The sequence below is a fragment of the Micropterus dolomieu genome, linkage group LG14, assembly GCF_021292245.1.
Source record: "Micropterus dolomieu isolate WLL.071019.BEF.003 ecotype Adirondacks linkage group LG14, ASM2129224v1, whole genome shotgun sequence".
NCBI classification, from domain to species: domain Eukaryota; kingdom Metazoa; phylum Chordata; class Actinopteri; order Centrarchiformes; family Centrarchidae; genus Micropterus; species Micropterus dolomieu.
This window is the reverse complement of record NC_060163.1, coordinates 22,408,466-22,422,762: the sequence shown is the minus strand read 5'-3', so window position 1 is coordinate 22,422,762 and position 14,297 is coordinate 22,408,466. Positions and strand designations below refer to the sequence as shown.

The window sequence follows — 14,297 nt, the reverse complement described above, 5'->3', positions numbered from 1 at the left end:
TTGCTTGTGAAACAAAAAGTAAAAGTATTTAAATAACATTTATTTTAATTATGCCTGCAGCCCAATGCCACAGTTTAGTGTGAAGATTTATGTGAAGTATTATATATTCCAATAACACCAAAAGAACTGAAACGATTTATTGCTTTGTGAAAAATGAATAAATTATTAATGAAACTATGTCATAAATATATACTTGAAACCAGTAGCATAGAAAACATGCACACTGGAGCATAGTTTGCTATGTGTCGCCTGGTCCTGTGATAAACCTAGTGAATACTAAAGAAGACTGTGGTCTCTGTGTGAACTGATTATTTTGTAGAAGAGTAAAAATGTGAGTTAAAAATGAGTTAATATATTTGTCTTGTTTAAAAAAATGCCCTTTTTTTCACTTGAGCCCCTGCCCACCAAAATGTCTGTGCACGTCCCTGGTGAAGGAAGAGGAACAGTAGGAGTTGGAGGAGGAGATGGGATAGGATGAATATAAGGAGGCGGAGCAGGAGTACGGCGGGTGTGGAGGTGAAGAAGGTGCAGAAGGAGGTGGAGAACAAGAATCTCTGGCCTGTCCCAGACCAAAGACGGGACGCTGGGGAAGAAAATTTGTTGTTGGTGTGTTGTACTGTACAGTACACTAACGAATAAAAAATATGTGCAAATGTTTACATTTGTTATTTCTTTTGTGTTCATCATGTGAAAAAGATTTTGAGGGGGAAAACCACAAGCAACATAAACAATAACCAGTTTTTGTAGTATTGTTTTGAATTTATCTCACCAGTGTGTAAGACTGTTGTAGTGTGTGTGTTTTTGAGGGCTTGTGTATTATTTCTGAGGGCAAAGTTTGTTTTTTCAGCAAGATTGAAAGGTTTTGAGTGGAGAGCCTCATTTTGACCTGAAAATGGGATGTTTGGGGAATTTGTGGAGAAGTTGTGGATTTGTGTTTAGAGTTTTGATATAAAGAGGCCTCATTTCAAGGAATGTGTGCAAGCAATCGAGGAAAAATGACGGTACCCAAAAGCACCTAAATCAATTCCAGATTTTTAGCAGTACATGGGGATTCTTACATAAAAAATGCTGTGCATTCTTTTTCGACTGTTGTCTAAATTATCACTGTATGCTGTAGCATTAAGATTTCACTTAACTGAACCTAGCCCAAACTGTGAAAATCAACACAAGATCAAAAGCCCTATGTGAGTTCCAGATTTTTAGCAGTACATGGGGATTCTTACATAAAAAATGCTGTGCATTCTTTATCGCACTGTAACAAATTATTTGGGTAACAAGGCTACGTTAGACATAATTTAGCTCTTGCTGTACATCCCAAGGACCATAGCTAGATCTGTAGGCCTACAGAACATAAAACAAACCATTAAATTATTTATGTTGTGCACAATTTTGTAGGATGTTACTAAAATGTGCATTAAACATTTACATGAGCTATACTATTCATAACACAAAGACCAGGAGCCTAATAATGAGACAAATATGTAGGCTATTTCTTTATTTCACTTTATGTTAAACTGATATACCTCAGAAATGCTGTTGTAAAATTCAGCCTGATGCCAAAACCTAAATGACAAACTGATATGTCAAGTGTGGAGTCATCACATCACTGGTGGCGATGTTGTTAATTTAGGAATTTAGGAATTTTGGCGCCATCGTGCGGCAAGTAGGAGGAAGTCCCTCAAGACGGGCAACCCCTACGTGTTTTCGTCATGGTGACAAAACGGACCAATAGCGAAGCACGTACGAAATAAAGGCGGAAGTTTGCCACATTCAATACGTCTGCTGCTAGCGTTTACTTTCCCTGAACAAAACAAGACTCGTGGAGAATGTCAGACGGCGGAGTTGACGAGCTATCGCAGCTTGAATATTTGTCTTTGGTGTCTAAGGTCTGCACGGAGCTTGACAACCATCTGGGAATAAGTGACAAAGATTTAGGTGTGTATTCTGTGGTCGAGAACAGCCGCGCTAAACGGAAAGTCCTAGCTAACTTGCTAGCTTATGCTAACTAGCTGTTGTTAGCTACCTGCAGTTTCATGTGGTAACGCTGTAAACCGGTGTGTATTTCCAAAAGATTGAGTACTTTTAGGACTGTTGCCACCTATTAAATAGATTTGCGGTCTTGATGTAACTTGAATACCGGCTTTTTTTTTAACGCTGCATCAATGTTAAGCAGTGCGAGTTAGCATTACGTTAGCTGCCTAACTTAACTGTTGTTTTGCTCAATTTGTTTTTTTCTTTGCTTCGCAGCTGAATTTGTCATCGACCTCGCCGAAAAACAACCAACCTTTGACGGATTCAAAGCTCTTTTGCTCCAAAATGGAGCCGAATTTACAGTAAGTTCAACGCTAAACGCGCATCAACAGTAAGTTAATGGTGAAATAAGCTAATCGTAAATTTGTTAACTGCTAACTAACCTTAATCCGTATTGTATTTTTTTTTGTTGTGTTCATTGTAGGATTCTCTCATCGGTAATTTGCTCAGGCTTATTCAGACTATGCGACCTCCATCCAAAGCATCTACGAGTAAAGGTATGTTAATGTAACTTCTGAGCTGCCAAAGCATTCATTTACTTTAGTTAAACAGATTTCAACTGGGAGTTTTGTTAAATGACAGCTGCATAATCATATTTTATTATGAGACACTTTACCCAAACATTCTGTGTACATGTCGTACAAGAGGATGCTGTCCTCTTAGATATATGCTGTGTCCTCATACATTTCTACTTTGGGAATAAAGAAAACTATAATTATGAATAACTGTCCATTTTCAGCCTCTGAGCCTTTGGTCAAGCCGAAGTCAGAAAAGGAGAAGTTGAAGGAGCTGTTTCCAGCACTTTGTAGACCAAATGATCCAGCACCAAAGGTACATGGCTTTAACTCATTATTTGTAGGTAGTGTCTGTTTGACTTGTAATGCCACCATTACCATTAAAGGTCAAGTAAGTGATTCTCAATTTAAAAAAAACAACAACACAGCAAGTATAGCAACAAACATTAGCTAAATTGTGGGTTAGAAAACTGCCCAACAGTTGCTGCTGCAGCAAAGCTAACATGCAGAGAGGATGAGAATGTCCCACACTTCCAAACAGCGATACTCACAACTCTCCTGCTACTATAACTGACATCACAACAACAGCATGTCTTGGAGAACTAGAAAGTTGAATGTCCTTGGGCAAGTGATTTAACCTTACCACACACACAAATCGTGGCTGGAATAATGTTTTATATCGGGGAATGATCCACTTTGTCTGTCCACTTTCCCATTTACAGAGCCAGGGCTGAGTACAAACACCAGTTTTTTTTTTTGTTTTTCTTCAGCGCACACAGAACAGACAGCTGTCGGACCGTGAGGAGATATTCACTGAATTTGACAAAGACATGTATTAGATTAGAATCACTTGCCTCGCCTTTTAATGCAAAACAAGGTCTTTACAGATGGATAGATTGTTTTTGTTAGGCTTTTCTTATTAACCCTAATATCACAGATCTACAGCTAAAAAGATGTGTACACTTTACATATATGGTTTGCCGTTTATTCATTTTTGAGCAGCTGTGAATCTGCACATTTGAATAATTTTGTCATAGAAGCTGGTCTTGACTCTCCTCTTCGTAATCAATCTGTCAGTGCATCCTTACTAGGAGAATGCTGTGCTTAAATGGGATTGTATGACTTGTGATTTGATTGTCCATGATTGATTGCCAGGTTGAACACACCCATTGAAAATCAATATGTGATCCCTAACAAGTCAGGTGGGGTGCCTGCCTTTGGACACGAAAAGTTTGCACCACCACTGCATTTGACTACACTTTGCGCAGTGTGTCTTAATTGCATGAAAACAAGACGAAAGCTTGGTGTTCTGGAGAAGAGTTGTCAGACATGTTTTTAATTTTGATGGATCATTTTAAAGCCTTTATTGGCTGATTACGTGCTGATATTAACATGCATCCCTAAGTAGCATTGAAGCTCACACAAGTCCGCACCTCGCTGTGTGTGTGTGTGTGTGTGTGTGTGTGTGTGTGTGTGCGTGCGCATCTTCAAAGTTAGAAATAGACTGTATACTTGCAGCATATTGCAGCGTTCGCCTCTGAGTTGCCATGTTTACAAAACTCATGAACGCATCTGCCTTTAGTTCAATTTATTCTTGAAATTTGCCTTTGTGAATACTATCAAAAATAATTTGATTGGAAACTAATCAAAGGTGTTAACCCTTGAAATAAACTGTATTATGCTGCTAATTTGTTTGTATGATGGACTTTCTCAGAAGCTGCTAGATGAAGATGATGTGAAGGTAGCAGCTGATGCCATGAAAGAGCTGGAGATGTTTATGCCCAGTGTCAGTGGGTCAGACTCTAAAAGCAGCAAGAGCAGGTAAGATGGCTAAGGACCCGGGTCACATTTCTGCATGCCTTCATGAAATAGACATTTTACATGTGAGTGATGTTTGCTTTGTTTCATATAGGAAACAAAAATATCACTACCAACAAGTTGTCATAGCTACATGTTGGTGGCTTTTGACGGTTACTTTTCCCACTTGTAGGTCAGAAAAGAGCAGACGCCACAGCCGAAGTCGCAGCAGAAGCAGAGAAAAAGACAGACACAGAGACCGGGACCGAGATAGAGATCGGGAGAAGGACAGGAAGAGACGGCATCGTTCTCACTCCCGGTCCAGGTCTCGCTCCAGGGACCGTGATCGGCACAGAGATAGAGAGAGAGACAGAGATCGCGGCAAAAGAAGAGACAAATCTTCCCGTTGGACTGAGCGCTCACCGAGCCCCAAAAAAGACCAAGACAGAGACTCTGACCGCTGGAAGGACAAACATGTGGACCGCCCTCCACCAGAGGAGCCTTCTGTTGGAGACATCTACAACGGCAAAGTCACCAGTATCATGCAGTTTGGATGCTTTGTTCAGCTGGAGGGATTAAGGTCAGTAAAGTGCTATTAACACAACATTAACCTAACGTTAGGGTGGCAGCTTAGCCTACTGCTTACCAATGAAGAATTATGAATGTTATATTTTTTGTCCCAATCAAAAACATCAGTTATATTATCTATAAATTGGATACAACGGTTCAGGTCTGCACTCAGGTTGCGTATGGATTCCTATGGTGCATACATGGAACATAAGTTACCAGTAATGAACTGCGTTGTCTGTTATTCTGCTAGTAAAGTTAATCATGTTGTGTTCTTTTGTATGTAGGAAACGATGGGAGGGTTTGGTCCACATTTCTGAACTGCGTAGAGAGGGCCGCGTGGCCAACGTGGCTGATGTTGTAAGCAAAGGCCAAAGAGTCAAAGTCAAGGTGCTCTCATTCACTGGCTCGAAGACCAGCCTCAGTATGAAGGTAAGAAGATAACAATTTATTGAACACATATCTGTGAAGTTGCACTGAATAGAATAAATTAATTGGCGTGTGCGCAGAATTTAGAAGGAAGATTTTCAGAATTCTTTGTGTGACTGAGGTTGGAAAATGGAGATCTTGATAGCAGCAGGTGTTCCCTTTATAGCAGAGCAGATAGTGGTTTGAGCCAATGAGTCATTATCAACTAAATTAGCGTTTAAGCCTCTGACTTTCCCATGAGCAAAATTTGGACAGTATATCATTATAGGACCTTTTCTCAGGGAAGACTGTTATCCCCTGTCAGTATGTAAATGGCCTAATTTTCTCCTCCTTTCTATACCAGGATGTGGACCAAGAGACGGGAGAAGACCTCAACCCCAACAGGAGGAGGAATGCGGGCCCAGACGGAGGGGAGGAGATCTCCATGAGGAACCCCGACCGGCCGAGCAACCTGAACCTTGGCCACGCCCCTGAGCTGGAGCAAGACGACACCCTGGAGCGCAAGAGGCTCACCAAAATTTCTGACCCAGAGAAGTGGGAGATCAAACAGGTGAGTCTATACAGTATGTATTCCTGCACACATTTGAGGTGACAAAAACTGCTTAAATCTTTGAGGAAAACACTAAATCCCTTTTGTGAAGGTGTATTTTATCACATGCAAATACTCATGCTCTTTGTCTGCCCCCAGATGATTGCTGCCAATGTCTTGTCGAAAGAAGAGTTCCCAGATTTTGATGATGAGACTGGGATCCTTCCTAAAGTTGATGATGAAGAGGGTAAGAAATGAATTGTTCTCTCTCACAGGCTCCGCCCTCTACTGGACTCTATGGGTACTACCTCCTCCAATCACACGCACGCACTTGCCGACTGAAATTTTATCGTGCACGTATCCGACCAATAGGACACCGCTAGCAATACGTGCGTGACGTATAAATGGCAGTGTCCCTACTGCCTCAGCATCCTTTTTTCTTCAGCAAAGGGTGAACTGCTCACTGCAGCTATCTCTCCTGTCACGGTGGGTTTGGTGACAGAAGAGTCTTCACCCACTCCCTTGTGATGCGCTTTCTGCAGGGTGTGAGAAGACAGCAACCGGTGTCGTGTCTCTCTGCGCCTCAGTAGGACTTGCTGCTTGTGTTGGTGGCTCTAATATCTGCACCTTATGAGCCCCTGGAGCTGTCCTCATTGAAAATGCTATTTCTTGAACAGCCCTGCGCCTTGCTCTCACTTCTGCGAAGGTGAGTGAGCTGTGTGCCTGTCTGTTCACCCCAGCTGCATGCTGGTTTTTGGTGTCCACAGTGCAGCTGGATTGAGACAACACACCTCCTTTTGTTCTTAAGAACATAAGGAGCATGTTCAGGTCCAGGACAATAAATCTGGATGCTTTCTAACCCCCTACCCCACTTAGGGTGCAAGGAGGTGAGAGTGCATCTGTTGTGTCCATGTGTGCTAGGCTAACGTCCTATGTAGAGCACACAGCCCCCATTCGATGCACTGGTCAGCTGTTTGTTTCAGTGATGGTGCAGTCAGTAAAACCCTGTCCAAGAAGAGCCTGGCCAGCTGGCTTTGTGAGTGAATCTCCCAAAACTGTACACGGGCGGGAACAGACCCACCCTTAGCGGTGCGTGCACATTCCACTTGGAAGAGTGGAAGTGTCTACGACCCTTTTTCAGCAGGGTGTGTGTTGAAGAGATCTATACAATGGCATCTTGGCCCTTACTGTGCCCATTTGTGCGTTTCTATCTATTGGATATGTCGGGCTCCTTCTCGGGATCCAGCTCGCAAGTGTGACCTAGAGTCCAGTAGAGGGCTCCGCCTGTGCTTATAGAACTAGGGTTACCATATCGTAACCTTCGTTTCCACCCATCACAGGACCAGTTCATGAAACACAATGCGTTTTTACTAGTGTTTCTTCAGTAAAAACAGTGTTTTTTTTTTGATTGTTTGGTTTTTTTGTATCTATACAAAGTATATTTATATGGATTTCCATAAACTTTGGTACAGACATTGATGTTACAGAGGGTGAACTGTAATAACTTTAGTGAACCCTTAACTTTTAATATAGTAGTATAAATGCATGGCTATGTGCGTAGTACGCCGTAGGCTACGCATATAGACCGACGCAGGAGTATAAATCACGCTTTAGCTGTACTTTGTGTTCAATGCTAATTAGCAAATGTTAACATGCTTTTACACTAAGTGGAGCCAGTGAACGTTATACCGGCTAAAGATTAGCTTTTAGCTCAAAGCACCATGCATGGCTGTAGACTCCTAGTCCTACATTTTTATGAAATGTGAATTAGAGTGAACTGCTTGCTCATTGATCTTGTTCATTGCCATTCAGATGAAGATTTGGAAATTGAGCTGGTTGAAGAAGAACCCCCGTTCCTGAGGGGACACACCAAACAAAGCATGGACATGAGCCCTGTCAAGATTGTCAAGGTACGGTATCATGCTAAGACAACATGAGAACTCACTTGAAATATTCTCTGTAGTTTAGAATTTTGACACTTAGTGAACAATTTCAAATGTTTAGTAGAAAAATTATTCTTAGAGAAGATGTTATTACTATATATGTTTAATTGATGTTTAACACAAATTTTCAGTGAATGTAATTATAAACAGCCTCTATAGCTTGAAGAAAAATTTACATTTTAAGTGACATAATCCTGTGTTTCCCTCTGCCCATAGAATCCAGATGGCTCTCTGTCTCAAGCGGCCATGATGCAGAGCGCCCTGGCTAAGGAGAGACGAGAGCTGAAGCAGGCTGCACGAGAGGCAGAGATGGACTCCATCCCCATGGGGCTGAATAAACACTGGGTCGACCCGCTGCCAGACGGTTAGAAATATATTAATGTGCATATTAAGTAATTACTAAGTCACAGATGTTGAAGTATGGTTGAATCAGTGTGGAGCAATAAAATGAGCACATTGATCATATTAACCATCTCTGTTCAGGTTTTATATAAATATTAGTTGAGTTTTTAATATTTGCTTTTGGTGCTTAAGCTTGAAATATCAGAATCCATTTTATCTGTGTGATAGGCATTTTTTATTAAAACCACAGCCCAGTCTGAGTCAGACATGAGACTAGCTTCATGATGGCAGACAGCACTCGTCCGGCTTTCCAGTACTGGAGATGGTTATCTGTCTTCCTGCTGCCCGATATCTGGCCAGATGGAATAGTCTTGCCATGGTTAAGTGTGCTTCATGGTCTAGAGAGTTTCCCCATTGGGCATTATCACCCCCTTAATTGGCAGATGTGACAGTGACCTATTGATGCAATGAGTTTTTAGTTAAAGTGTTAAGAAAAGATGCATTTTTCTTCATTATCAAGCACACTTCTACTGCTCTTTCACAGCTGATGGTAGGCAGATTGCTGCGAACATGAGAGGCATTGGCATGATGCCCAATGACATCCCAGAGTGGAAGAAGCATGCTTTTGGAGGCAACAAGGCTTCCTATGGAAAGAAGACCCAGCTCTCCATCTTGGAACAGAGGGAGAGCCTGCCCATCTACAAGCTGAAGGAGCAGCTCATTCAGGTTTGTCAGTTAAGAACAAAAAGAAATTTAGTTGGATGCTTTGCACAGGAGTTTATTTTTGATTCTGATTAGGTGGTATTGAAAATGTGATTATCCTTTAATAAGCAGATGTTGATGCTTCGGTACATTTATGCTTTGAGAGCCACTAAATGGAAACATCTGCCAAATGTAAATGAGCAGATTTTTTTTTTCTTCTAATGCTGACAAAGTCGAATATCAAACAACCCCTACAGAAATGTTGCTAAAGAGAAATTCAGTACCATTGCCACAACGCAGATGGTCGCATCTGCAGTATCATTCTTTGTTGACATTTTCTTTACCTTTTTGTAGCTGTATTCCATTAAACTATGATTAAATGCAAAATGGGGAATAGCTTCCATTCAAGGGCCAGCTTATAACATTTTCTCTCTGTTAACCTGTCACAGGCTGTTCATGACAACCAGATCCTGATTGTGATCGGAGAGACAGGGTCTGGTAAGACCACGCAGATCACTCAGTACCTGGCGGAGGCAGGCTACACCACCAGGGGGAAGATTGGCTGTACGCAGCCCCGTCGTGTGGCCGCCATGTCAGTGGCCAAGAGAGTGTCTGAGGAGTATGGTTGCTGTCTAGGACAAGAGGTGAGTGATTTGTCCTTTACTGTGTTCACATCCGATGGTATTAGTAAGATTATAGATCAAGATTATTATAGTTTAGTTTAATCTCTAGAGGGCTAATATAATTTTTTTGTCCAGGTGGGTTACACCATCCGTTTTGAGGACTGCACCAGCCCAGAGACGGTGATCAAGTACATGACAGACGGTATGCTGTTGAGAGAGTGCCTGATCGACTCTGAATTGGGCCAGTACGCCATTATCATGTTGGATGAAGCTCACGAGAGGACCATACACACTGATGTTCTCTTTGGTTTGCTCAAGAAGGTAAGCAAGAAGAGCAGAGAGCTGTGTATTCATGTTTTGGGGGGAAAAAATTTTACTTTGCTTAACGCTGAGTGTTTTGTTTTTTTTTGTCTGTCTCAGACTGTGCAGAAACGCACAGACATGAAGCTGATTGTAACATCAGCTACACTGGATGCTGTGAAGTTCTCTCAGTATTTCTATGAAGCGCCCATCTTCACCATCCCTGGAAGAACTTATCCGGTTGAGGTTCTCTACACCAAAGAACCTGAGACAGACTACCTGGATGCCAGTCTCATCACAGTCATGCAGATTCATCTGACTGAACCTCCAGGTATGATTTTTAAAATCTTAAACACACAGGTGTTCTTTTCACTAGTAGACTCTAACATCAGTCCATGTTAAACTCTCTTTCCAAATCTCTGTCCAGGGGACGTCCTGGTGTTTCTAACTGGACAGGAAGAGATCGACACCGCCTGCGAGATCCTGTATGAGAGAATGAAGTCACTGGGGCCTGATGTTCCTGAACTGATTATTCTGCCAGTTTATTCTGCTCTGCCCAGTGAGATGCAGACCAGGATCTTTGACCCTGCACCCCCAGGAAGCAGAAAGGTCCCTACATTTAACATCTCCCAAACATATTGGAAAATAGACGTATCTATTCCTAAATTCACATTGCATTGTGAAACGGCCTGTATGTGTTTATGGTCTATGTTTAATGCATGGTAGTCCAAAAAATGTACTAGTTCTGGAAATGATTGCTATCTTGGCTATCTTTCTGCATTACTGATAAAAATGGTCTCCTTTTTTTTGTATGAAATGTCCTGCAAACTATTCAGTCTCTGTGTATGGTGGTAAAATTAACAAGAGTAGGCCCAGGCTGAGTTTAACAGGCAGTGATCATGGCACAAAAAACGATCTTAATTTATATATGTTTGGAGCAAGTGTGAAATATTCTTATTTTCCCCCTAGGTGGTCATTGCCACAAATATTGCAGAGACATCTCTGACCATTGATGGAATCTATTACGTAGTGGACCCTGGTTTTGTCAAGCAAAAAGTCTACAACTCTAAGACTGGCATCGACCAGCTGGTGGTGACTCCCATCTCACAGGTATAATATTGTTATGATGTGCTTGATATTGCAGAAGAAGAATACCAAATGTTACCTTTATATTTAGCATGTTTAATTGGAAGCAATTCAATTTCAGGCCCAGGCCAAGCAGAGGGCAGGGCGAGCCGGCAGAACAGGCCCAGGGAAGTGTTACAGGCTCTACACAGAGAGAGCCTACAGAGACGAGATGTTAACAACCAACGTGCCAGAGATCCAGAGAACCAACTTGGCCAGCACTGTGCTCTCTCTGAAGGTAAACAGCCACAGCCAACATGTTACTATTGTACATGTCATCTTTTGCTATTGAGGTGAGCAGCAGGTACAAACGCATCTTAGATATCAAAGGAATGGAGCGGGTATGTATTCACAGTAGATTTTTATGGCCGCATGAGACATGGAGTGTACTTAAGTCACAGACAATGTGTATACAAGCATTTGTTTTCAAAATAAGTTTCTAGTATAATGCTACTCTTATCATTTAGATAAAATAAGCAATTACAGTTTTAAGATTAATCTCTTGTGTAAAAGTTTGCAATGCAGTAGCATTTGAGTATAGTAAAACAAAAAAAAGTTGAAGCTAAACTTTTGCAGTCTTCAGTTTAGGTTTTCATAAAAAAAAAAAAAAAAAAACATACTACATTGGTGTCACTTTTTCCCTAATTTATGTTTCGTCCACTAGGCAATGGGCATCAATGACCTCCTGTCTTTTGACTTCATGGACGCTCCTCCCATGGAGACTCTGATCACAGCCATGGAGCAGCTCTACACTCTGGGTGCTCTGGATGATGAAGGCTTACTCACACGGCTGGGTAGAAGGGTGAGGAGTGCTTTTACTTGGTGGTTTTCCTCATCTGTAAAGAGGAAGAGAATAAATCAGATCACATTTAACGATGTGTCACTGTGTGGTTACTTTGTTTTTTTTATAATGCCTTTCACTTCCCCCTTGTCGTCTTTTTTTTAAGTATCTCTACAATTATCTGTCTTGTAGATGGCTGAGTTTCCTCTGGAGCCAATGCTGTGTAAGATGTTGATCATGTCTGTCCATCTGGGCTGCAGTGAAGAGATGCTCACCATCGTGTCAATGCTGTCTGTGCAGAACGTCTTCTACAGGCCTAAGGTATGCCCACCACTACACTTTATATTCAGTATGAATTAAAAGTATGTATTTGTGAGTGGACTGTTTTAATTTTTGTGGATTAGGGATACAACATTGCAGTGCTTATCACAGTCCATGGGAACTAATAGAGATATTTACATGAATGCGTTTTGCTCTGTGTATACATAATGTAAAAATAACTTATGGTTTATTATAAAAGAAAATACAGATGGGTTAGCATATATATTTGTTTGCGGAACAAACATTTTAACAAAAAAATTTAAATAAATAATCCCTTTCTTTGCTTCTTAGAATTCTACTTGAGTTTATTCATCGACTCGTGACAGTTTGTCCACTCATCAGCTGATCTTAATTCCCCTGTGTAAAGATCCATACGGTGCCTTGATTGTTCTTCATTTTCCCATTTGTATATTTCTTTTTCTTGTGTTAAAGGACAAGCAGGCTTTGGCTGACCAGAAGAAGGCAAAGTTTCACCAACCAGAGGGTGATCACCTTACGCTGCTGGCTGTCTACAACTCCTGGAAGAACAACAAGTTCTCCAACCCCTGGTGTTATGAGAACTTCATTCAGGCTCGCTCCCTGCGCAGAGCCCAAGACATCCGCAAACAGATGCTGGGGATCATGGACAGGTATAATTGTCAAGATGACAAAGCAGAATCACAACGCATGAAATAATGATCATATCTTTCTGGTTTCTCATGAACCTTCAACATGCTTGCTTCTCTTCAGGCATAAACTGGATGTGGTGTCTTGTGGCAAAGCCACAGTACGGGTCCAGAAAGCAATCTGCAGTGGCTTCTTTCGTAATGCTGCCAAAAAGGATCCTCAAGAGGGCTACCGCACCCTTATAGACCAGCAAGTTGTATACATCCACCCCTCCAGTGCTCTCTTCAATCGCCAGCCTGAGTGGTACGACAACACCTCAGCTCAACCTTTTTAGCATTCAAAGAAGAAATAAAGGCCCTTTTTTATAATAATTCATTTCTCTTATCCACAGGGTTGTTTACCACGAATTGGTGCTGACTACCAAGGAGTACATGCGGGAGGTGACTACCATCGACCCTCGATGGCTGGTGGAGTTTTCACCTGCTTTCTTCAAAGTGTCCGACCCCACACGCCTCAGCAAGCAGAAGAAACAACAGCGCCTCGAGCCTCTGTACAACCGTTACGAGGAACCCAACGCATGGAGAATCTCTCGTGCCTTCAGACGGCGTTGATATGTGTGACGTCACAAATGCAAAACGGAAAGGCTTTGACAGTGATGAAGTTGACTGCATTGTCCTGTATCAGCACTGGACATGTGATCACATTCTGGTGGTTAAAGGTTTTATCATCACTCCTTTTGAAACATGTAAACATTTATACATTTCCCCACAGCTGATCCTAAATTCGTCTGTCTGAGTTTGGGTGGAAATTTTAGTGTCATTATTTTAGAAAACCTGGAGCATTACTTTTCATTCACTAATACAAAAACAAAAAGCAAACTTCCATATCTGTCCCTCGAGACTGTAGTTTTAAAGAAGATCTTTGAGGAGATTCTGCAGCACAGTGGACTATTTATTTTGACTCTGTAAATTACAATAGCATAATGTTATGCCAAATAAGGACTTGATTGAATCGAAATGGGCCTGTATGTTTCAGTAGTTCATACTATGGTGTCAGACCATAAGAATGGAACAGCATATAACGTATGTTAGTTTGTACTATAACTGGGACTGTATGTGTCTGTATTTGAGACTGTTGCTTTGCTATACTTGCTAGTGGAACTATGAAAATGTCTCTTCATTAAATGCTAAATTTTCTTAAGCCTGTGATTTTGTTGTGAACTTTTAGTAGATACAGAGGCTACTATACTTTATTGTGGTGATGTAGCTCACACACACACACACACACACACACACATACACACACACACACACACACACACACACGAATGGGAACATTTCTAAAATACTTTTAAACCAGACCAATAGGTTTGAATGTTTATATAATACGTTAAATCGTAAGATTGTCTATGGATATAGTAAAATATGAAACTAGTATAACTGCCTACTGCAGTCATAGCATTGTGTTATGGTTGCTTGTCTGTTTCACATAAAAATAGTACCAATAAACCAATGTCTCCGGTACCTGCTCCAAACAGATGAAAAATGGACCGCCAAAAAACAGATTGCAAAGCAAGTGCCCAAACTGAAGAAATCCAATCCAAAAGTGAGCAACTTTATGCCGCTCATGTCCATTTGAGCTTGTACTCTGTTCAAATCTAGCCACAATATATATCATTTGAGGAAG

At 41.4% G+C, this 14,297-nt stretch overlaps 1 protein-coding gene across 1 annotated transcript; it reads left to right on the top strand.

The window, feature by feature from the left end:
- The first annotated feature begins 1,768 nt into the window (after positions 1-1,768).
- Positions 1,769-13,811, top strand: LOC123982537 (ATP-dependent RNA helicase DHX8). Its single transcript, XM_046068122.1, has 23 exons — positions 1,769-1,935; positions 2,248-2,333; positions 2,456-2,528; positions 2,771-2,862; positions 4,261-4,367; positions 4,537-4,923; positions 5,198-5,342; positions 5,683-5,889; positions 6,028-6,115; positions 7,681-7,778; positions 8,028-8,175; positions 8,698-8,879; positions 9,305-9,499; positions 9,614-9,799; positions 9,899-10,109; positions 10,206-10,387; positions 10,748-10,888; positions 10,986-11,141; positions 11,568-11,705; positions 11,877-12,005; positions 12,438-12,634; positions 12,735-12,914; positions 13,003-13,811. Exons 1-23 carry the CDS (start codon positions 1,827-1,829, stop codon positions 13,220-13,222), a joined length of 3,657 nt encoding a protein of 1,218 aa, XP_045924078.1. The 5' UTR covers positions 1,769-1,826; the 3' UTR covers positions 13,223-13,811.
- Positions 13,812-14,297: the final 486 nt, after the last annotated feature.

Coding starts and splice junctions, on each gene's coding strand:
- LOC123982537 (XM_046068122.1), top strand. CDS start 1,827: ATGTCAGACGGCGGAGTTGACGAGCTATCGCAGCTTGAATATTTGTCT. Junction 5,343..5,682: donor AGACCAGCCTCAGTATGAAG/GTAAGAAGATAA, acceptor TTTCTATACCAG/GATGTGGACCAAGAGACGGG. Junction 11,142..11,567: donor GCACTGTGCTCTCTCTGAAG/GTAAACAGCCAC, acceptor TTCGTCCACTAG/GCAATGGGCATCAATGACCT.